The sequence below is a fragment of the Labeo rohita genome, chromosome 17, assembly GCF_022985175.1.
Source record: "Labeo rohita strain BAU-BD-2019 chromosome 17, IGBB_LRoh.1.0, whole genome shotgun sequence".
In the NCBI taxonomy this organism is placed as follows: Eukaryota; Metazoa; Chordata; class Actinopteri; order Cypriniformes; family Cyprinidae; genus Labeo; species Labeo rohita.
The window spans coordinates 12,795,798-12,821,204 of record NC_066885.1 but is presented as its reverse complement, the minus strand read 5'-3'; the positions used below and the strand labels follow the sequence as shown (position 1 = coordinate 12,821,204).

Below are 25,407 nucleotides of genomic sequence, written 5' to 3'. Positions count from 1 at the left end.
TAATGTCTGTGTACATCAGTCATAAACAGTTACATTTGTTTGCTTGCTTTTTTGCCTTCTCTTTTTTCTTTTGTCATTTGTGTTGTTTTTTGTTCCATTGTTTCATATTTCATATGATTTGCTATCATATTGTCTACACGGGTTGTGTATTGCTTAATGTGTTTTGAATAAAACCATTATTATGCCTCATACTGTCATTTGTTTTTTATTTTCAAAAGATTTTGCTTGTTTTATAGACAGTCAATATTACTACTCAACAGCAGTACTCAGTACTTGCTTCTTTGTTCATGTATTAAAACTTTGTGCCTTGTAATTGGTCAGATTTATCTGCTTGTTGCCATTTGAGGGCAAAGGAAAGTAGGTTTGTCACAATACCAAAATGTCAGTAGTCAGTAGAATTAGTGAAATTTCGTTATTTCAATACCACAGCTAAAACTAATAGGCTATTGATCTTATGCGTTTAAAAATTAATTATTAAGGTAAATATTAATATGTTAAACTAATGGCATGTAGTCTTTAGTTTTTTAAACAAATGAATTTAAAAAATAGCTGTACAATTTATTTTCTCCCATGTAGGCCTAACATTGTCTTTATGTTCGATTGTAGATTGTTTATCAAATATATTAAAGTTGCTCAGCTGTGATTTATATAATAAATAGTGGCAAGCCTATTAGGCTGCATTTAAACTGCAAGGCCTAATGTGCAGATCTATTTTGACAGGAATCTTATTTACTCAATATAAATTTATCAATACTGCAGGATTTCATACATAAACCAGTAATTATGAAAAAAAAAACATTTAAATCATTTTATATCATACATATTTTCAGAACATTTGGAGCTTCTTGGTTTATTTAAGTGGCTGACATTTTTCCATAATTTTGCATCTCCACCCATGTGCCACAGGCATGAGTTATGTTTTGTTTTTTCTATTTGTTTCACTTTTCATTGTTCAAAGCCTCCACAGTTTCAGTATTTCCACTGCTGTTTGCTTTTGGATTCATCCCCTGACTAAATCTTTCTTGTTTCTCTCTTCTCTCTTATTTAACTATTTCCGTTTACTTTGTTTATTAATTTAATTATGCTAGAAACAGCTGAAAGAGGCCATAACACCACCACTCCAAAAACCACGCCGCAGCCTTCTGGCTACGCTTACAAGCCTGTCTTTACGACGCGCTCCTACCAGGCCTGGGCGACAAGCTCTCCCGTCAACGTCCCCAGCCAGACGAAGTCTGGATTTGGCTCCCTCTCCAGCTCGTCATCCAACACCCCCTCAGCCTCCCCACTGAGGTCGGTGTGGTCTGTGAACTCTGCCTCTCCTATCAAATCCATTATTGGAGGTTCACCAGCGTCTTCCATCAAATCTGCCAGCGACGTTGCATCACCGATTCGATCCTACAGAACAATCTCCTCACCAATTAAAACTGTAGTTCAAGGTGCCCAGTATCCAGTCCAAGCCTCCCCCACCCTTCTGTCCTCCCCGGGCAAGAGTGCCCCTGATCCAGTTTCAATTAAAGGCCTAACAGGGCTCTCAGCCAGGACATCTCCTGTACCATCTGGAACCTTGCTGGAAAGATCCTCTATTGCTATGACTCCTCCAGCCTCACCTAAGTCTTCACTAAACATGTACAGCTCAAGTTTGCCATATAAGTCTGTCGTAACCTCTAACCCTCCAGCAACCTGCTCCCCCATTAAAACTGTCCCGGGATTCTCCTCTATTAGAACCAGCACTGATGCCTCTGCCAGAGGATTTCTGTCATCCCTGTCCTCACCATTGAAATCCGGCTCAGCCACTACAGCAGCTGCGCTGATCAATGGGACAGTTTCCCCAACCAAATATCGCTCCTCCTCCCCAACAACCCATCTTACCAGCACCCTGCAGGAAAGAATTCAAGCCACAACAAATGCAGCAACAACGAGTGTAAACGCTGCCTTTGATGAGGTGGAAAAAACTTTTAATTCCTGCTCTGCTGGTTATGGCACACTAAAGTCAGTGTCCTCCACTCCCTCGTCCTCTTACCAGTCTATACGTTCCTCTGCATCCAGCTCACTGTATGCCTCTCTCAGATCCCCTCCGAATTCAACCACATCTGTAACTTCCAGCACTATTACAGTCCCTGTCTATTCCGTTATAAATGTCTTACCTGAACCTCAGTTTAAAAAGCTCCCTGAAGTCTCAATGTCAACAGCTGCTCTCCTGTCCCCCAGAAAGGCCATGCCCCAAGAGGTCAATGCCCAGACTCAGTCCTCTTTTGCCAGAACTCTGTCTCCCGTCAAGACTCCAATGCACATGTCCCCCGGAACAATCAAATCTGCTACCTCTTCATCACCTCTGTCCAACAGCCAGGAGATACTAAAAGATGTGGCCGAAATGAAGGAGGACTTAATCAGAATGTCTGCAATTTTGCAAACTGATACAAATTCAAGCTCCAAAGGTTATCATTCTGACTCTAAGGAGCATAAAGTGGAAGATGAGGAGCCTTTCAAAATTGTAGAGAAAGTCAAACAGGACCTTGTCAAAGTCAGTGAAATTCTTAGCAAGGATGTTTTGAGAGAGAGTAAGGCAAATATTAAAAACAGCAAAACAGAAGATGTCCTAGAGGATGACATAGACGATAATCCACAAAATGAATGGAGATGCCCCCCTCGATATGAAACATTAGCCCCTCAAGTCAAAACAAAACAAGTATCTGACAGAGATTTTAACCTTGCAAAAGTTGTTGATTACCTAACCAATGACATTGGCACAAGTTCTCTTTCTAAAATAGCAGAGGCTAAACAAAGAACAGAGGAAGCAAGGAGAGAAGGAGAGGAGAAACAAAAACGTGTCCTGAAACCTGCAATGGCATTACAGGAGCACAAGCTCAAAATGCCTCCAACCAATATGCGCCCCTCACCTTCAGAAAAAGAACTTTCAAAGCTAGCCGATGCATTGTTTGGCCCTGAAATCGCACTAGACTCTCCTGATGACGTCTCCCATGACCAAGACAAGAGTCCACTTTCAGACAGTGGGTTTGAAACCCGCAGTGAGAGAACTCCCTCTGCCCCCCAAAGTGCAGAAGGAATGGGGCCCAAAGGTCTCTTCCAGGAGATTCCTCCTGTCATCACTGAAACACGCACAGAGGTCGTACATGTCATAAGGAGCTATGAGCCTCCAGAGGATCCTAAGGAGCCGGCATTGGAAGATGCTAGAATGACAAAGCCTCCACTGCGATGTGCAGACACTGAGCCTCGATCACCTGGTGGGTCCATCAAAGAAAGAGTTAAAGCTTACCAAGCCAGAGTCAATGCGGAGGATGATGTGATGAGCAAAGGTATGCGGGTCAAAGAGGAGACTCACATAACAACAACAACAAGAATGGTATACCACAAACCCCCAGTTAAAGAGGCTGCATCCGAGAGGATGGAGGAGACCATGTCTGTACGAGACATAATGAAGGCCTTCCAATCTGGGAAGGATCCATCTAGAGAGTTAACAGGCCTGTTTGAGCACAAAAGCAGCAGTGAAGGGGCAGATCCATCTGTTAGGCCTCTAGACCCAATGCCCAAGGTTGAGCGTATCATTGAGGTTCACATTGAGAAAGGCAACAAAGCTGAACCAACTGAAGTAATTATCAGAGAAACAAAAAATCACCCTGAGAAGGAAATGTACATATATCAGGGCAAAAGTGGCATGAAGGAACTGCAACATAGGATGAGCAGTGAGCAACGTGACAGCATAGAACCTGAAGAATCTCTTCCTTGTTATCTGGACTCCAGAATACATGTGCCTGTCTCTGTGGAGGATGATAAGACCTTGAAATTGCTTAGTCAGCAGTCAGTGGAGTACCATGATGATGAATCATCTGAAACGAGAGGAGAATCATACAAATTTGCAGAGAAAATGCTCCTGTCAGAAAAATTTGACTCTTCCCATTCAGACTCAGATGAATCTGTGATTGATAGGTCTCGATATTATGGTGAGGGAACACAAGGTGGCTCAATTAGAGAATTCATGCTAAAGCCTGATAGGTCAGGTCGATCATCAGAAGATGACAATTATGACAAACTCACTTTGCTGCAGTATGCTTCTGATCCTGACAGTCCAAAAAAGTCTATTTGGATGAGAGTTTCCGAAGATGGGCAGAGTAAAAGCAGAGACAATCACAAGTATGGGGACAGAGTAGACAGAACTGTCAAAGAGGCAGAAGAAAAACTTAGCGAAGTCTCACAGTTCTTTCGTGATAAAACTGAAAAACTGAATGATGAGCTTCAGTCCCCTGAAAAGAAGCATCGCAGACAAGATGCAAGGGAGACTCGTTCTGGCCCCAGCTCAACATGTAGTAGCCCAGAGAGGTCAATGCACAGGAATGGAGGTACTGGAGAGGACTGGAGTAGAGACAGGTTTAGGGATAAATATGATTGCCATGACAGAAAATGTGCCAGTCTACCAAGCAGTCCTGAAAGACGAGTTTTGCTTCGATACAATGATGACCCAAAAAAGGGAGACAGCTCATCTGCAAGCAGTGCAAGTGAATCGTCTAAATACTTCCAGCCCTCAACATCTAAGGTTAGCTCGGTGAGAATGAAATTTGAATCAGAGGTCCAGAAACAAGATAAAGGTCCACAGTGGGGACACACTTCAGGATCCCCAGTGAGGAAGCTGCAGGAAAGTAAGCTGCCTGTTTATCAAGTTTTTGCAGGGGGGAATCCCCCAAAGTCAACAGAGTCTTCAGAAAGTGAGAGAAGCCCCAAAAAAGATAGTGAGGGTGGGCACAGTTACAATGTTCGAAAGGCTCAAGTGTTTGCCCAGAATCAACAGAGTGAAAGACAGAGAAATAGGTCAGATAACTCTTCACCGAAACATCACCACAATGTTTACAGTAATGAGCAAATTGCCAGTGAAGACAGAAAAATATACAAAACTTGGGAAAACCATGGCAATGGGCAGCTGAAAGGCCAAAAGACAAAGCTCACTCATACTCTAGTGCATGATAGGCAAAAGGATGACTCACAGAATGAGACGAAAGAAGAAACAACTAAAAAGATAATTTACACAGAGCTTGTAATTCGAGAAGACCCTAGTAATACTGAAAAATGCAATGGTGCTCTAAAAAAAAACTCGGAATCACAAATTCCTGTTAGGGTTTCATCTAGTTTCATAGACCATCATCAAAGTAGTACTTTAAAGTTAGATTCCTCCATCAAATCTGAAAGAACAGGGTCTCACATAGCCAGAAATACACAGCACCCTAATTCGGGTGCTAGCAAATCACCTAGTGATGTGTCATCTGTAGTGAACTCAGATTCTAGCAGGCAGATTGTGAATATAGTCTGTAATGGTGTGGATGATAACCAAGTTGAGTATATCGAAAAAGTGACCCCAGGTGTCACTGCGGACATTAAACCTCTTCCTGTTTATGTCAGCATTCAAGTAGGTAAACAGTACGAGAAAGAAACTGCTACTGGCCAGTTAAGCACTTACAAAAAAGTTGTGAGCCATGAGAGCAGGACAGTACATGAAACACGTGGAGCGTTTTATTCTGTCAAACAGAAGCAGCCGCAGTCTCCACAGGGTAGCCCTGAAGATGATACGTTAGAGCAGGTTACATTTATGGACAGTTCAGGGAAGAGTCCGGTAACTCCTGAGACGCCTACCTCTGAGGAGGTCAGCTACGACCTGAACTCCAGAGCTCCTGAGCCTATCATCGGTTCCATGGCTGGCATGCCAAGCCCAATCCCAGAGGAGTCAGAGGAAGAGGAGCAGCCCAAGACATTCATTTTCAGAGAAGTACCAGCAGAAAAAGCCAAGTCAGAGCCTTCAAAAAGAAAACAAGACTCGAATGGAAAAAGGTCCAAAGACAAGCGCATAGCATACATTGAGTTTCCACCACCACCGCCTTTAGAAACTGAGCATGCTGACCCTGAAAAGAGGGGGTCGTGTCCTTCCTCAGAAGCAGAAACAGAGATGATGGAGGTGAACCTACAAGAGGAGCATGACAGACATCTCCTTGCAGAGCCAGTAATCAGAGTCCAGCCTCCTTCCCCTCTTCCACCTGGAGCTGACAACAGTGATTCTAGTGATGATGAATCTGTTTTTCAGCCTGCCCCCCTCAAGAAGTACACCTTCAAAATGGCAGAAGAGTGTGAGAAACGTGTTAAGCCTAAGAAACCAGAGAGAAACGGCTCCCACCACAAGGAATCAGGTATCAACGGCATTGTTAAAGGAGAAGAGGTGGAATGTGAACAGAATGGAAATGATCAATCTATCACTGATTGCTCGATAGCAACGACTGCTGAATTTTCCCATGATACAGATGCCACTGAGATAGATTCTCTTGACGGGTATGACCTACAAGATGAGGACGATGGACTGAGTGACCCTAAAACGTCCAGTCTGTCGAATGAGGGAAAAGCAGGAGATCGGTCTTTTAGCCAGAGCAAACTTGAAGTAATTGAAGAAGAGAGCACACCAAATGAGGAAACCGGGGAAAAGGCAAAAACAAAGAGGTCATCTGGGAAAAAATCTGACAATGGGAAAGAGGACAAAATCTACTCTTTAGAGGGAAGACACCCAGATAGACAAGGTTTTACAGACAATTATTTCAAGTACCAGCTAGAGGAGGAAATAAACACTACCTTTAAAACTGTGGCTACCAAAGGCCTGGATTTTGATCCATGGTCTGGTAAAGTGGGAGAGGAGGGAGCTTTTGATGCTAAAAACAAAGATGACGATCCGAAGCCATGTGCTTTGTCAGTGGAAGACAAATCGCAAGCAACCACGCCGGATACCACCCCAGCAAGAACCCCGACAGATGAGAGCACCCCAACTAGTGAGCCCAACCCTTTCCCCTTCCACGAGGGCAAGATGTTTGAGATGACCCGCAGTGGTGCTATTGACATGAGCAAGAGGGACTTTGTTGAAGAGAGACTTCAGTTTTTTCAGATTGGTGAGCATACATCAGATGGGCAGTCAGGGGACAAGGGGAAAGGGGGCAGGAATGCGGGGGTAGTCGCCTCTCACTCAAAGGCAGGGGAAAGAGCTGTAGAGGGGAAGGTAGAGGAAACCGCAGATTTATCGCCCTCCAGAGGCAGCACAGTGCAAGGCAGTGCTGACTGCGTGGACGCACCTCCATTCGCTGACACCACCTCATGCACTGTCACAGCCTCCAAGGTCGACCCCAAATTACGCACCCCCATTAAGATGGGCATCGCCGCTTCCATTACTATAAAGAAAGACCCTGGCTCAGCTGAACTGACTGATGTTAAAACTGAGTCCTCAGACAGTCAGATGCCGGAATACATTAGCTTGGAGTCTCAATTAGCTGAAAGTCACTTTGATAGCAGGCACACTAACTCTTCCCCGACTGGCAGAAAAGATTACCCATCAGAAAACTACAATAACAACAATAATTTAGAGTCCTCCAATGTGCAGGCCAACTACATCCAGTGTGGCAGTGTAGTGTTCAATTTGCAGTCATCTTCTGAACCCACCTTGCAGAAAGCTAGTAGAATAGAAGCTCAGTTCTGCAGGGAGTCTTTGGAGAAAGTGGAGAAGGTCAGCGCTGAGAGTCCTCAGACTAAGGTAGTCTCAGAAAACAGGCAGCCCAAGTCTAGGCTCCCAGTCAAGGCAGCAGGGTTCAGTTTTAACACGCTCAGTTCAGGGAAGCAGAAGCCTAAACAGGTTGTGAGGCCAGAGGCAAGGAAAGTAGACCCTGCATCCATAATGCCTGAGCCCAAGTCTAGAATACCTGTCAAGGACATCAAAAGAAATGGTGCAGTTTACTCAGCTGTCACAGCTCAGGTAGTTCCAAGGTCAAGTAAGCTCACAGAGCCAGAGAGATCCGTCAGACCAGTAGTTCCCTCCAAGCTGCCTTTCAAAGACAGGCCATCTGGTGCTTCCGGTGGTTCAGTTAGCGAGGTGTGTAGGCAGTCGATTGAGTTCTTAAAGAACGTTAGCGGAGAAGCAATAAAGGTGGCCGAACGACTTTCAGACGAGGAGAAACAGACACAGGGAGAGCAGTCGCAATCGGAGGAGGACAGCAGCACATCACGAAGCACCTCACTATCGGACCCCTCTCAGTCCCAGCCCTCCCTCTCCGCTGGCTCCTCCCGAGGGGTCACACCCTCGAGGACAAAGGTCACAAGGGCGGCGGGCAGTGAGAGGAGGAGGAGTAAGCGGACTGGAGGAGGGAAGGAGGGCAGTAAGAACGAAGGGGCTCGCAGGTCGCCCCCCGTCGCGGAGATCAAGCCTAGTTTGTAAAACTTTATTGAAAACTTTACTTGATCCTTAGTTGCATGAGCCGTTGTGACTGATTGGATTGCCTGTGGCGTGAACAATAGCTGTCATTCTCTCATTCTCCCATCACTGTGCTGTGTGACTGTACCGTACTGTATCTGTCCCTGTCAGATCTCCCCTACCTTCCACAGATAATTGATCATAATAATGAGGGGTGGGGCACTGAGCAGTCTATCTGTGCTGGGTTGGTTAAAGAAACATTGTCGAGGAATTTATACCTGCTTCAGTGTTTGTGAACTTTGTTAGAAAAAATGTACAGTACTATGTTGTCTGCATGCCTCATCTCAACAAAGTCTCTTTTTTGTTAATGTTTTGTTTTCATTTTTGTTATACCGTTGTATAAACTCATAGTTATTGCCTGCATAGATTCTGTGGACAATTTGTTTCACATACACAATCAGAGCACCAACTGTGTAGCTGAAACGTTGTAGTTCACTGTCTGTCTGTTCTTCCTTTTCTAGCCAAACACTACTATTCTAAAAATGTCCCTTTCCGTTTTTTCTCTCCCATTAATAGCTTCTGTCAGAGAAAAATCTTGTTCATTTTTTCCTCGTTTTGGCCAGAAAAGAAGGAAGCCATCCGGATTTTTCATTTGAAATGAGTAAGCAACATATTTGTAATGTTTGTGTTCTGTATGTCATGACAGGTCCACAGAGTCCCTGTGAGAGAACAGACCTTCGCATGGCCATTGTTGCTGATCACCTGGGACTAAGCTGGACAGGCAAGATTCACTTTGCCCTATATGACAAATTAGAGGTTACATTTCACTTTCCAGGCACTAATTATTTACTCTTAGCTTCTGACATCTAAAATATTTAAAATTCGATTGCTAATGATCAGTAGCCAAACAAGCACTGCTGTGGTGCCCTCTTTTGTCTGTGCTTGGCTTTGCAGTGCAGAACCGGATTTATTTTTTAAATTCTGAATTTTAATTTTTTTTATAATTCAAAACATACTATGAAAGATTGACTGTATTTTCCTAAATATCTGATTCTGATTAGCCTTTCAAATGTTTACATGGCTCAGAAACAGGAATTCTTAAACTCAGAACGCAGCAAATGATGAAAGGCTTAAAAACTACATTTTAATTGTTTTCCTTTACTAGCTGTCTGTGTAGAGATGATGCTAGTTGTAATGTGATGTGTTTTTCTGTTTTATAGAGCTGGCTCGAGAGATGAATTTTTCTGTGGATGAGATAAACCACATCCGCACAGAGAACCCAAACTCTCTCACAGCCCAGAGCTTTATGCTCCTTAAGAAGTGGGTCAGTCGGGATGGGAAAAACGCCACAAGTGAGAATCATTTTCTATCAATCTCTCCTATTTTTTATTAAAGGATTAGTTCTCTTCCAGAATAAAAATTTCCTGGTAATTTACTCACTCCCATGTCATCCAAGATGTTCATGTCTTTCTTTCTTCAGTCAAAAAGAAAGTTTTTAGAGGAAAACATTCCAGGATTTTTCTCCATATAGTGGTCTTCAGTGGGAGCCAATGAGTTAAAGTTCCAAATTCCAGTTCAGTGCAGCTTTACGCTCTACACGATCCCAGCTGAGCAGTGTTAATTTTGCTGATGAATCATTTGCGTCAACGACTGTTTTTCACCAACGAAAACAAGATGATAACGAAACAAAAACTAGTTTTGAATGACAAAAACTATGATGAAAACATTTTCGCCAACGAAAAAAAAATGAAACAAAAATGTTAGGGAGGGGCAATTTGGGAAGAGATTAATTCAGAACAAATCTGCTGCGTGGTTAGGAGGTTAGATGCATACATGTGAACTGTATCATAGCCTGTTGATCTATCCGGTGGGACATAAGATAGCATACATTTGCTGCATTCTCATAAAATGTTAAAAAATATCAATATCTGGGAGTAAGAGAAGAGCAGACATGTGGATAAATTTGATGACGCGAAAGAGAACTCATTTCGGTCTGGTTTTCTGAGCGCACACACTGAAGCAGCGCCTCTCACACAGCGCACCAGTACTCTTTCCCATCTCATGAACAGAGAAATGCACACAAAATTATGTAGAATTGTCCGTTTTGACAAGCATTCTTGTAAACACACTCCGTTACGTCTTGGGTGAATATAAACATTTGGGAGAATATCGGACATGTATCAGTACATTTTGTCCATGCATTCGGTTTTAAAGGGACAGCAGCCTAATTTAGTTGCTATTGTGTGTATCATTGATGTTAATCAAGCAACAAAAGAAAAACAGAAAATAACTTCCTGCTCTTGACTGAATCACTTTAGTAGCCCTAATACGGGTTAATCTAAATTTATTTATAGAAATATGTCTGCTTGAAAGAATAAAGAATATGGTAAACAAGTTGTTATAAAGAATGCATAATTATCCTATATAACCATTGGTATTTTATTGAAAAGAAGACCATGTTCTTGTTTCTTTATGAGAATTGGTTTCATTTCATTTCAGTGTAAAGGCATGTTGCATGTCACAGCAGTTAAACCTGTCTATCATGATAAAACCTTAATATCAAACCTATATAATATAACCTATATAATAAAATAATTTTAGAGAAATGCTTAATAAATGCATTACACTGTAACTAAACCCATTAGATTTTAGCCAACTAAATCTACTGTAGATTTAGTTGACTAAAATCTTATGATATTTAGTTGACTAAAACTAGACTAAAACTAAAAACAATTCAGATTACTAAAATAGGACTAAAACTAAATGGCACTTTAGTCAGAAGACCATGACTAAGAACTTATTCTGGAAGTGAACTAATCCTTTAATTTCTTTCTTTTGCTGTTTTATATTTACGTTGAAGTTCTAATATCTTCATAAAGCATATAAATGTAAGTTACTTGTATTTATATTTTCCTAGCGGATGCACTGACGGCTGTCCTGACTAAAGTGAACCGGATGGATATTGTGACTCTGCTGGAAGGGCCCATATTTGACTATGGTAACATTTCAGGCACCAGAAGTTTTGCAGATGATAGCGCTGTGTGCCAGGAAAAGGCGGATGGTAAAGTTTAGCCCCATCTAGCTGAACCCCCCCCCACACCCACCCGACCTCACCCTCTTTCCTCCCCAACTCATTCCCCTTTTTTATTGTCACTTTTGTTTTTTCCTCTACAACCTCCCTGTGCAATTTGCCAAAGTGTCAAGGGCCACCAATAATTACTTAAACTTGAAGTCACAATGAGATGTTGCCTTTGGCACATTTATAAAAGATTAGGTCACAGGCATCTTTTTAGGGTCCCGATCACACACAGTCTATTATTTTAAAAACTTTATGTATTCAGAGACTCTTCATTTCTGTTACCCCTTTCCCTTCCTCCCAACACCATATGCATGGACCTGGTTTGAACATGCATGTATATGGTCATGTGACGTGAAGCAATCACAGCATGATGCTTTGCCTCAACAAGTGTAGGAAGGGCTGTTCGAAAAAAGATTTTCCTGTTACACATGTACACATTTCTTTTGGTTTTAATAAAGGCCCTACAGTATATTACCAGTGGAACATGAAGCAAACATAAAAGAACGTTACATGAAATTACTACTGTTATTGAAAGGTCAGGAAAGAGTTATTTCTAAACAAAATGCATGTTATTATCAGCTGTATCCTAATGAAGCTGTTTTGATATTAGTATTAGTAGGAGTGTTACAGACCAGCTGTTGTTTTACATAGTGGACCACAGCGCATGGCCTCAGCTAAAAGACCTCTCAAGCTGTCGATCTGCTTCCTCCTCCATCTATCCTTCTCTCCTCTCCTCCCCTGCACTGGAGCAAGGGATCAAAAGAGAGAGGGGGGAAAAAAGAAGAGAAAGAAGGAGATCATCCTTCACTCCGTAGTCTCCTCCTCCTGACAGTCTCCTGTGCCTCCCTCTGTCAGATACAAAATGACTTGTCCTCTCCTCTCCTCCAGTACAATCCCTCATTTCTCCCCCTTCCCAGACCCAGTCATTCTTCTCATTAATACAACCATTGTCATGTTTTTTTTTTAACTTGCATGTTCTTTTGTGTGTGTTTTTTTTTTTTTTACTGTGCCACCCCACACTCCTAATACTCCACCACAACATAATCCATCCTAATGTGCCCCAAGACTCCCTAACCAGTACTCTATTACCATCTGCTCCTCTTAAGTCTTCCTTCTCTCTCTCATGTCTTTCTCCTGCTCTCAGCCTGTCGTCTCCTATTTCTGCACGTAGAATTTGTCTCTCTCCTTCACCCTGCCCTTCTTCCCTTCCTTCTTACTCTCCTTGTGCATCACGTTGCCTGAGTCCTGCTTCATTGTCCCCACCGCCCACACTGTTGCCCCCTTGTGCATGCTGTCATTGCCCCTGCATGCCCCCAGGACCGCCCCTCACCACTTCATCCCTCTGTCACAACTCCTGTACTATTGAGCTCTTCATCTAAACGCACATCATTATCCTCATTTTTATTTAGCCAGATTTTGAGTCTCCCCATACTGAGTAGAAACACACATCTTGACCATGACTGTCAAATTAAGGCTGTGCTTGTTATTTTCACTTATGCAACATTTGTAATGGTGTCTAACTAACCAACTAAAGTAACACTCACTTGTGGTAACACTTTACATGAGGGAACACTATTCACTATTAACTAACGCATATTACTAGCATATTGGCTGTATATTAGTATGTATAAAGCACATATTAATGCTTTATTCTGCATGACCATATTGTAGATCCCTTAACCCTGCCTATGACTTAAACATACTGATTACAACAACTGCCTTACTTACTATCAATAAGCAGTAATTAGGAATTTATTGAAAGAAAACTTTTAGTTAAAAGTGAATATGTGACCCTAAACCACAAAACCAGTCATAAGGGTCAGTTTATTGAAATTGAGATTTATTTATTTATTTATATATAATTGCTATAAGCTGAATAAATAAGCTTTCCTTTGATGTATGTTTGTTAGGATAGGACAATATTTGTTCGAGATACAACTATTTGAAAATCTGGAATCTGAGGGTGCAAAAAAATCTAAATATTGAGAAAATCACCTGTAAAGTTGTCCAAGTTAAGTTCTTAGTAATGCATATTAGTAATATAAAAATTAGTTAAGTTTTGATATATTTACGGTAGGAAATTTACAAAAATTCTTCTTGGAACATGATCTTTACTTAATATCCTAATTTTTTTGGCATAAAAGAAAAATTTATTAACTTTGACCCATACAATGTATTGTTGGCTATTGCTACAAATATACCCGTGCTACTTATGACTGGTTTTACGGTCCAGGGTCAAATGTGTGTTCCCTAATCTTCCCCACTTTATTAATATAGACTCAAATGCTAAAACTAATGCTGCACATTTTTTTAAGTCCAAGTTAGACTTGAACATACACAGCACTTTTACTATGGGGAGATCACACAGACATAAAGTGCCTGTTCAAAAACTTGGGGTTGGTAAGAATTTTTAATGTTTTTGAAAGAAGTCTTTTATACGCACCAAGGCTGATCAAAAATACAGTAATGGCGTAATATTGTGCAATATTCTAATTTAAAATAACTGTTTTCTATTTTAATATATTTTGAAATGTAAGAAATTCTTGTGATGGCAAAGCTGAATATGCACCGCCATTACTACAGTCTTCAGTGTCTCTCATGATTCTGCAGAAATCATTCTAATTAAGGATGCGCAATATTGGATTTTGCCGATATTTTGGTCTATAGCCGATGCGGAAACCGATATATTTCCTTTCTTTGGAAACATCAGGTCTCTCCTGTGTGGAAATTATAAGCAAATTATTTTTCATTTTGGTTAGTTTTAAACAAGAACCTATTTGTCAGAAATAAATAAACAATAATGAAGTTATTTTATAATGACAGTACACTGAAACTTTGAAAATAACTATGAATAAACTACATATCAATCGCTGCATTTTTGTTTTTTTGTTTTTCAGAAAAAAAGCAGTGGTAACCTTAACATTTTATTTTAAGATTTAACATTAGTAGATGGTTCAAATTTTTTGGAGCTCATAATTTGTTTAAAAAAATATAACATATTACTTATTAATGAATAAATCACTATATATAAAATTATTTAATTTACAAGTGTCATGATTTTATTTTTTTTTTTTTTTATTCATGTAAGCTATAGCTTCTGACCTTAAAATCAAAACATACTCATGATTTTATGACATTTATGTGACCAGATGTGTATTTTACTTTAATTTTATTAGAAGTAGGCCAGCAGCGCCCCCTACGAAATTAAAATGCCTTACTGAACGGGCATTTGGACCCGGAGGTTGCCGTTGCTGCTTCTACTGCACCTGCTATTACTGTTTACTTGATCACACACCCAATGCTTAATTCTGTGCTTGCATTCTAAGATTAAATGGAGTGATCAAAAACAGTGAATCTAATCATTATTTAGGCAAAACTTTGTGTCAAGAATGAGCCACACATGTGAGTTATTCTTCTTATCGGCAAGACAAACAGCATAAATTTTCATATCGGGTTGATGCCGATATTTACATTTAAAGCCATTATCGGCTGATTCCGATATCGGTCCGATGAAATTGTGCATTCCTAATTCTAATATGCTGATTTGGAGCGCAAGAAGTATTTTTGTGGAAGCAATTGTCACCTTTGGTCATTTTAATGCATCCATCCCGAACAAAAGTATTGATTTCTTCAAAAAATTACACTGACCCCAAACTTTTGAACTGTAGATACATGCAATCACAACCTCTCTGTTTTTGGAGATCTGAATCTATTCCATTGTCATCGTGTATTAACTGTGTGTTTGTTGGTCTGTATGTCTGCCGAATCTGTACTGTGTCAAATACTGTGCTTTTGCTGTTCAGGGTGGGCTTAGGTGATTGTCTGTCAATGTTTAAAAAAATAGTTCACCCAAAAATGAAGTTGGCATTGTTTACTCACCCTTCATGTTGAATGAAAGAAATGGTACAAAGATTTTTCCAAACATTAACAGAATGCAGGTTTGAAACAACATGAGGGTGAGTAAACGTTTAATTTTTGGGTAAACTGTTCCTTTAAGCATGTATATGTGTGTGCTTGTTTGTGTGTGATTGTAACGGTGTCCTGTCATGTCCATCCATCTGTGTGTATCATCTCACCCAGGTTTCCACAACATCCTGGCTCAACTGCAGTCAACTACCAACCCCATCCCCACCACACCCCCTATCTGCCCCTCTATGTCTGATGACATCGAACCCATCTCAGATTTGCCCCTTGACCCTCCCCCTTATTGCCCCTCCTGGGGAATAGAGCGGTACAGCGAGGACGAGTCTGGCGGAATCACCCCAGCCAGACCCTGCGACCTGCCCCTGTCCAAACCTGTAAACCAGCCTCACGTAATCTCTGAAACAACTGCCGAAATACACGCACACATGCTCTCCCCTGATCCACATGCACAATCTCAGCTTCCTCCTGACAACCCCAAAGTCACAACACAGCTTTCAGCTGTCACATGTGACCCTGACTCACACCTTACCCCTGAGCTTTCTCCCCTAGACCATGATGAACCTCCTCTAAACCCCTTGGTTTGCTCTGTACCGCTCCAGTCTGTCCCCAAAACAGACCCACCCACAACCAGGATCGAACAGGACCAGCTTGTACAGCAGCGGTCTCAACAAAAGGAACAGAGAGAAGAAAATGAGAAAAAAAAGTCTTTTCACTCACAACAGAAATCGTCCTCTCCAGTGGAACAGACTGAACTAGCACACAAGGGAAAAGAAGAGTGTAAGAGTTCCTCATCATCATTACTACCATCACCATTAGAAGAAGCAAAAGTTAACATGAGGGAAGAAGAGAGAGTGATTCTGACAGAGATCAAAAGTCATGATGAGTCTCCTTTGCGACCCTGGGCAGAAGTCCTCAGGGAGTCTGGCTCAGGAGGAGAGGAGGAAGAGGAGGAGGAAGCCGAGAAAAGACAGGAGTGGCCAGAGGTGACAGGAGGCCACGTCGCAGAGAGGGAGAGGGAAGTGAATGAGGAGATGACTAAGGAGAAAGTGAGAGAGGTAGCGAGAGGTGTTGAACAAATTGAGTCTGAGTTGTGCTCGCTTTCCGCAGGCTGGCTCACTGAGACATCGGAGCAGCCCGCTTCAGGGCGGAGTCACGGGTCAGACTTCATGGACAGACAGGACAACAGGTACTATACATAGTTACCATTATTACGCTTATATTAACCCACATTAGTGGGGTCATGTGATCAAATGTCGAATTTGAAATAAGTCTTTAAAGTACTGGAAATCATACTGTAAATTTCAAAGCTTTCCAGAAAGATCATCTATTGAAACTATGCTGCTGAAGCAGCTACAAACTTTTGGTTTCTGAAGTCAGAAGACCACAAACATTAACATATTATGCAGCCTTAAAATGTATAAACAGAAGTAGTGTTGCATTTCAGCCATGCATTTGATTTTGATCTTGTTATAGTTGTTTCAAAACCTCTTTTGGCTTTCCAAAGCTGTAAATGCTCACATCCTACTGATCATTTAAAAATTTGGGGGCAGATTTTTTAGTACTTTTACTAAGTAAGAATGCAACACAACTATTTACACAACTGTTTACATTGATACGACTATGATTAATATTTAATATAATGATTAATATAATGATTAATACGACTATTTTTTGTTTAGACTATTTTTTATTTGTACTGTTTTTATTTATATTTGTAAAAAGATCTTTAGTTAGAAGGTCAAACGTTCTAAAAGCTCATAATTCATGTATAGTTCTAAGGTCTGAAGAGACTCACATGAAATCATACAGGAGAGAAGCCAGTCAGTTGAGTGTGTAATGTATGTAAATGCAGGAAATGGGATTCAAATCTAAAATATTTTCCCCCATTTTGTGTCCCCCCTTCTCAAAGTTACACCCTTGACCTCACATGTAAAGCCCTTTGAAACCACATTAAAACTGCAATTTAGACCTTCAACACGTTGGCCACCAAGCCCATTATGGAGAAAAAATCCTGAAATGTTTTCCTCAGAAAGCTTAATTTCTTCTTGACTGAAGAAAGAAAGACATGAAGATCTCGGATGACATGGGGCTGAGTAAATTATCAGGAAATTTTCATTCTGGAAGTGAACTTAAAGTTTTACCGACCCCAAACTTTTCAGTGGTAGTGTATATAAAATTAGAAAGTACAATATTATACAGGACTGCAAGAATGCGTGGTTTTGTTTTTAACCCATGGTTCTTACCTAGTGTCATATCAGTGTATTTGTTCCTAACTAGCTAAATGGTTACATTTCAACCCCTTGCAGTCAGGAGAACTCCAGTGACTCCATGACATCGTCATCCAGAGCGGATTCAGGAAAACCTCGACAAAACGGCGAGCACTCCGACACCATACCCCGCAGCTCAGCGTCTCAGGAATCAGCCAATGGTGTGAAAGCAGGGGCGGGCAAACAAGAAGGAGCTCTGATTGCTGAGCACAAAGTCCAGGTGAGATCATCACTAGAATACCAGCAATAAAAACTGATTAGGTAATGCTGCACTTCCAGTTTAAAAATCTCTTCTTGCTCTCTTTGCCTCATATCTGTTATAAACTTTTTTACAGTGAAATGAATATCAGAATCATTCACTAATCATTCCTAATATTTACTCCAGAAGAAAGAAAACACTGATGACCATTTACACTAATTAAACGAGAGAACTGAAATCACACACATTTTAAGATGTATTTTATATGCATCCATTAGCAGCGGTTATCAACAGAGACCGGCCTGGATGAAGAGCGTACCGTCACCACCAAAGTGTTTCGTAGACGTCTCATTCTCAAGGTACCTGCCTGCTAAACTGCAGGGCGGTCAGGTTTAGATCCGAGTCTGATTTTGGTGTAGCTGGTGGACTGAATCTGATTCATCCAGTCAGAAACACAGTGTGATCTGATCTGATACATGTTTTGTCACTTGGTTCTTGCTGTGTACTGTTTCCTTGTTCCTTGTGCATACAGGTGCTTGGTTTGGGTTTACATCTTGTTCTACATTTTGTCTTTATCTTATTTGCTTGTGTGCTAGATACATGTCCACATAGAAGAGTGTGTTTCTACTAATGCTTTGTGTGATTTCTAAAGGTGGTGATGTTGGGCATGAAGGCATGTTGGCTCATATTTAAAGTTCCAGCTTTGCTTGCAGGTTCACATGACTGCTCAGGGTGTGTGGAAATGTGTTTGTAGGTGTGGTGTGCTGCTTTTGAAGGTTTCCTGGATGTGTGTGTTTTCGTATTGAACTGAGCGCTGTCTTGCTTTAGGGAGAGGAGGCGCGGAACATTCCTGGAGAGTCAGTTTCAGAGGAGCAGTTTATTGATGAAGATGGAAACATCATCACCAGAAAAGTAACTCCATTGTTCCCTTTATGTTTTCTTTTTCTCCTACTCTTCTATTCATTTCTGATATTCCAACATATTTTACTTCCTTAGGTTGCTTGTTTTGTGAGACAAAGATTGAATACAGCACAATTTTCTTGCAGCTCACTCCTCCATAACCTTAATTGATTCTTCCCAGACTTTTCTCACATTGCTTTGTTTTCACATGACAAGCATTCATGGTGACCTCTGACCTTCAATACCCATCTGCAGGTCATTCGAAAGGTGATTTGCCGTGTGGACACTCCCACTCCTGAAAACCAGGACTTGGGGAGTGGTGTGGGGTCACAGGGAGACCCTGCTACCCTGGGGAAGAGCCACGTACCCCTGGTCCCTGATATCCAAACCCATCTCGCTACATATGCTGAGGTTTGCACAGTCTGTGTGGAGTGTTTCTTTTTCCATATACTTCTATTTGATTACATATGGGAAAATGGATCCAATTTTTGGTTGCTCACTAGAGCATTTTAGTGAGCTCTCCCACGATTGTTAGAAATATTGAAGTTAATACTGTTCAGATGTTTGGGGTTGATAAAGTTTTCTTATGCTAATCAAGCATGCATTTATTTGATTAAAATAACAGTAATATTATGAAATATAATCATTTTAAATGTTTTCTATTTCAGTATATTTTAAAATTTAATTCTGATAGCAAAAAGTTACTCCAGTCTTCAGTGTTGCATGATTCTTCGGAAATTATTCTGATATGCTGATTTGGTCAAAGAAACTTTTCTTATTATTATCAATTTTGAAGATAGTTGTGCCACTTAATATGGTTGTGGAAACAATATATTAAGGTATTTTGCATTTTTTGAAAAACCTTCTTTTGCAAACTAGTCCTAGGTTTTTCACTTTTTTTGATATTCACTCTGGAGATTGAATATCAATAATTATCAAAAAAAAGTTGAACATTCGACTCACTGTGGCAAAGGGACACCAAAATGTTTGAAGGAGGCAGGGCCACTTTTAGTAAAATTCCTGTAACTCCTGAACGGAATGAGATATCTTCGCTAAACTCTGCACACGTATGTATGAGATCAAACTGAGGTCAAAGGAAAAAAAAACACAAAGATTGGCCACTTGGTGGCGCTATAAGTGGGAAAAACACAAAAAGCCCTATAACTAACCAACCATTTGTCCTATTAACATGAAAATCGTTGTGCACAGTCTTGGCCCAAAGTGCCTCAAATATCTTAAAATAACTTGGCCATTGGCTGATGATGTTGGAGCACCTATTAGACAAGGTTAACAGAGGCTGATCGGAACAAAACTCGTGGGCCTTTTGGAGTCAGAGCCTTAAAATCATTTTTTGAGGGTTAAAAAAAGATTGTACATTTAGCGTTTTTTTGCACATATTTGCGATATCAATCAGACCTGCTGTCAATCAGACCATTTTTTAAATGATTGAGAAGATGTGAAAAACCTACTTTTGTGAACTAGTCCAAGGTTGTTGTTTTTTTCGCTCAGTCTGGAAAAAAACACCACAGTGCAATTCTCTGGACTTTCTATGTCAATAATTATCAAAAATATGTTGAAATGTACCCTTTGGGAAGCTATATTGGGGTCCTTTAGAAAAGGGGCCTGTCCAAATATACCTAAAAGCCTATAAAGCCTGAATGAAAACTCAAAACTTTTCAGGGAGATAAATGTTATAAAAACATAATATTTCTATGGTAAATCACCTGGATTTGACAAAAATGCTTTTTTAATAATTGATTTAGGTGGTTACAGGCTTGCTTAATAATATGTAATGTCTTTTTCTTTATGTGCTTAAATGTGACCTTGGACCACAAAACCAGTCTTAAGTCGCTGGGTTATATTTGTAGCAATAGCCAAAAATACATTTTATGGGTCAAAATGATTGATTTTTCTTTTATGGCAAAAATCATTAGGAAATTAAGTAAAGATAATGTTCCATGAGGATATTTTGTAAAATTCCTACTGTAAAAATATGAAAACTTTGATAAAAATGAAAATATGAAAAATTTTTGATTAGTAACATACATGGTTAAGAACTTTTTTGTACAACTTTAAAGGCAATTTTCTCAATATTTAGATTTTTTTGCACCCTCAGATACCAGGTTTTCAAATAGTTCTATCTACTATCCTAACAAACCATACTTTAATGGAAAGCTTATTTATTCAGCGCTCAGATGATGTATAAATCTCAATTTTGAAAAATTGACCCTTATGACTGGTTTTGTGATCCAGGGTCACAAATACCTAAAGCGTTTTAACCCTGGTGATCGCTGCTTGCAGCAATTTATTTATTTTTTTTACTTTTACTTTTTACTTTTAATTTTTTGATGAATACAAAGTTCAAAATAACCACACTTATTTGAAATAGAAATATTCGTACCATTAGATTTCCCACTTTTGAATAAATTTAATGCTTCCTTGCTGAATAAAAGTATTAATTTCTTAAAAAAATGTACTGACCCCAAACTTTTGAATGGTAGTATATGTAATTCTAAAACAATAATGTTGTAGACAGTAGTACAGTTTTGGATAATCTAAGGTTCTGAAATCTTCATTATATCCGCACAGACTGGAGACCAGAACTACCCTTGTAGTTGTGAATTTATGTGGGTTTATTAAGTTTTTAAATTATTTATACATTTAAAAATGTTTAAGACATTATGATGTGTCACACTATTTAAGCTAATGAATATAATTCTTCAGCTGTCTTTCCACTAACTTTCAACTTGTCTTCTCTTTCTTTTCCTCCCCTTTTGTCCTTTTTTGTCTTCCTTCCAGCTTTATGCCTCCCCTTCAGCAACAAATAACATGAACTCAACTGAACTGCTTGAACTGTTTAATATTAACGTCCTGTCAGTGATTACTGATAGGTTATATAATGATGTTTCTAGCTATTTTCGGGTTGATGTGTTGATTCTAAACTATAATTCTTTCCTTAAAGATTTGTAAGGAAAAAGCCCATTTCTTTGATACAGACTGTTCTTTCTCTTTATGTGTAACAGGGAGAAGTTTCCAAGGTGAGGAAGAAGGAAGAAAAACGTTCAGAGAGAAAACATCATTCATAAATGTGGCTTCACAACTATAGGCAGGTACAGCATTTATTATTAATTATTCTCTGTGCATCATTTAAAGTTTTGGGGTCAGGTAATACTTTTAAGTGAATACTTTTTGTAGCAAGGATGTACACGACGAGTCAAAAGTTTTTGAACAGTAAGATTTTGAATGTTTTTGAAAGAAGTCTCTTCTGCTCACCAAGCCTGCATATATTTGATCTAAAGCACAGCAAAAACAGTAAAATTTTGAAATATTTTTAGTATTGAAAATAACTGTTTTCTATTTGAATAAATTCTAAAATCTAATTTATTCCTGTGATTGCAAAGCTGAATTTTTAGCATCATTACTCCACTCACGTGATCTTTCAGAAATCATTCTAATATTCTGATTTGCTGCTCAAAAAACATTTATAATTATTATTATGTTGAAAAAAGCTGAGTAGAATTTTTTTCAGGTGAATAGAAAGTTCAGAATAACAGCATTTATCTGAAATAGAAATCTTTTGTAAAATGATAAATGTCTTTATCATCACTTTTGATCAATTTAAAGCATCCTTGCTAGATAAAAGTAATAATTTCTATGATTCCTTTCCCAAAAAGTGTATAATGTTACAAAAGCTTTTTATTTCAGATAAATGCTGATCTTCGGGTGTTTCTATTCATCAAAGAATCCTGAAAAAAACATTCTCAACTGTTTTAAATATTGATAATAATAAATGTTTCTTGAACAGCAAATCAGCATATTAGAATGATTTCTGAAGGATCATGTGACACTGAAGACTGAAGTAATGATGCTGAAAATGTAACTTTGATCACAGGAATAAATTACACTTTAAAACGTATTAAAATCGTTTTTATAAATTGTAACAATATTTCACAATATTACATTTTTAATGAAGTTTTGATCACATAATGCAGCCTTAATGCAGCCAAATGATACACTTTTAACATTAATTTCCATATATTGTCTGTTTTGTGTCTCAAGGTTTGCAGGTATATTTCTGATCTGTTTCCTGAGCGGCGGGGCCACAAGAGCCGAAAAGAGACATTTGGCCTGAAAAAAACATCTACAGCTTCCACTCTGAAACGCATGGTCTTCAGAGAGACAGAACTTTGACCTATCCGCTTGCGCATGAGCATGCATCACACTGCAGACACACTTCCTGTTCCAAGGGGGTCTTGATGAATTCTATTTCCTGAGATGGGTCCCGGTGAATTCTACTTCCTCTCTGTGTTGGGTCCTGCGTAATTCTACTTGCTCTTTCTGGGGGACCTACGAGATTACACTTCATTCGTCTTGGTGGTTAATACCTGTGCTGACCTGGACCATCAGGAAATCAGAAACTGTTTTGTGTGCCATGAATATCCGATGAATAAATGAGAGGGGTATATTCAAATGACCCTTCAAACCGTATACTCACAAATTTCCCCCGTGACCAAAGATGGCACAAAAGCTCTTTTTCGTGTTTTAGGGGGGAAAATACAAAACAATAGATGCTGTTGAACCACACCTTACATTCGCCTTACACGTTACCGTGGACCCATGACGTCAGGAGGAGGATCCCTGTGTTTTATTTTTTATTTATAAAACAAAAATAAATTATGTGGTGGACTTTTCTGTACATAAATCACAATATGTAAAAAAAAAATCAAATACAGTTTAGTAGTTAGGTTTGGCGAAAGCACCGCAGACATACACTTTACAAGTGCTTTCGACATTTTAAAGACAGTGAAACTTCACATGCTCTTGTATAATTAATTATTATAGCAGGTATGTTTGTATATGAGAAAAGTTGGTTCGGTTTTCAGGGGACATTTCCTTAAAATCCTCTGCGAATTTCAACGATTCCCAAAATGGGAATTTATCGAATTCTGTGAAGAAGTCAAACAGAGGACTAATATTTTGATGCATGCAGTTCACCTTATTTTAAGAACCTTTTTTCTAAGTTTGCAAAACACTGTATTTAAAAAAGACGAGTAAGAAAAGACTTTTTCTTGTGGACACATACAACATGTCTCAACTTTTATATTCCAAATGTCACCCTACAAGCGTCCATCATGTAGAAACGGTTACGTGTGAAAAGCTCTAACCAGACTGCTTCCTTAGGACTTCGGTGTAGTGTCTGTTATCTTTCATATGGAAGACGGCGTCCGCTGATGTTAGCCTGAGCGCTGCGAGTTAAGAGGTGTTCAGAATGTATATGCTAGTAATCAGCATCTCTGTTCAACTATCACTGTATCATGTGTATTGGCTGTACAATGTAGAGGTCTCTCTTTGTCTTAAGGCTGTTTGTAATCATTATAGGAATGTCTTCGGGGTTTTTTCTTTCTTTCTTTCTTTCTTTCTGATTGCTGAGGTTTTAAAATAAAATTTTGGCATTTCGTTTCAGGTTAAGTTAATATTAACATTTAACATTTTCATCTGGAGTCACACTTATGGGATGTCTTTAGACCTTTATTACTTGTAGATTTAATAGCTTATGTATTACAAATGACACACACTGGATGGTCATTCTAATTTTAAGTATTACAAGAAATCCAATTTCGGAACTGTGTGATATATTTTAGACCAGCGAGTCGATGTGTTGCAGTGTTCTGCATCGGTTTTTGATAATATAGGATTTTCTTTAGCGATTACTTTCTGTTTGTTCGTTTGTTTCGTTTTCCTCCAATAGAGTCTTTTTAGCTTGTGGTGTGTATGGTGTGAAAAATCCTTTTAGTGTGCTGAATTTTGCTATGGCAGTGAGATCTGAAGGACCCGGGAAACTAGGTCACGATGGGGTGTGGTTCTGCTTCCCTGTTACATGTCAATCAAACTGTGGGAGGGGCCTGACACGGTCCATTCAGTTGGTTTTGTTTAATATAATATGTTTTCACCTGAGCAACATTTTTGATGTACAATTCTTACAATGAGTGAAGCCATTTAAATGTAACTATAATAGCACTTTGGTTATTGGAGGTCTTCTCTTTTAGAAACTAGCAGCTATGATGCCACCATAATGTTTCAAATGTCTTACAAAAATCTGATTTAAAAATAAAATAAACGCATTGATTTTGCAAACCTATTATTTACAGTTATTTCAGTGTTCAGTTTGTGCATTGCATTGTAGTTCAATGTATTAGAAATGTTTGTATTGTATATCTATATGCATAATGAGGCATCATGACAATTATTTATTATCACATTACAAATATGAATATGACTGCAGTTTTACACTTTATGTAACACTATATATATAGAGAGAGAGAGAGAGTTTAGGCATTGAAAAAATGCTCTAATGATTAATTTTCTTTTTTTATGAGAAACATACTGAGGATGAAGAAGGTCAAGCACTGTTCTTGGAAATTTGAAACAAGGTTTTGCATTTCTAGCTTCTCTATAAACGTTGCTTATTAAATCATTACTGAAATAAGAACCATGAAAACGTCCTGAGCAAACCAGCCATTGTTTATCAACTCTGACATTTTGACACTAAATCAATTTAGACTAAACATGCTTTTTTCTTGTCTAAAACATACTACAAGTGATAATGCCCACACCTTTTTACTCTATAGAAATATTACATCTCTGTCCCTAAGGGTGACCTTGCACACTGAGTTTATTGAAGAGTGACATATTGTTAAGTCCAAGTCAAATAAGTTTATTGGTTTATTGTCTCTTCTCTCCAGTGTGGTAGTAGAAAATGTTTCCCACAGTGCAGAACAAACTGTTTTCAAAATGTATTTGGACTTCATAATGTATAAAT

The 25,407-nt window shown here is 39.3% G+C and overlaps 1 protein-coding gene across 1 annotated transcript in view; it reads left to right on the top strand.

The window, feature by feature from the left end:
• The window catches only part of ank3a (ankyrin 3a), a 106,721-nt gene extending 81,995 nt beyond the window's left edge, over positions 1 to 24,726 (top strand). Inside the window, 11 exon segments of the mRNA XM_051133877.1 lie at positions 1,089 to 8,234; positions 8,925 to 8,999; positions 9,439 to 9,570; positions 11,136 to 11,279; positions 15,378 to 16,407; positions 17,528 to 17,708; positions 17,966 to 18,046; positions 18,516 to 18,599; positions 18,843 to 18,998; positions 21,611 to 21,697; positions 22,647 to 24,726. Coding sequence (XP_050989834.1) covers positions 1,089 to 8,234; positions 8,925 to 8,999; positions 9,439 to 9,570; positions 11,136 to 11,279; positions 15,378 to 16,407; positions 17,528 to 17,708; positions 17,966 to 18,046; positions 18,516 to 18,599; positions 18,843 to 18,998; positions 21,611 to 21,673 — 9,092 coding nt within the window. The 3' untranslated portion in view covers positions 21,674 to 21,697; positions 22,647 to 24,726.
• Positions 24,727 to 25,407: the final 681 nt, after the last annotated feature.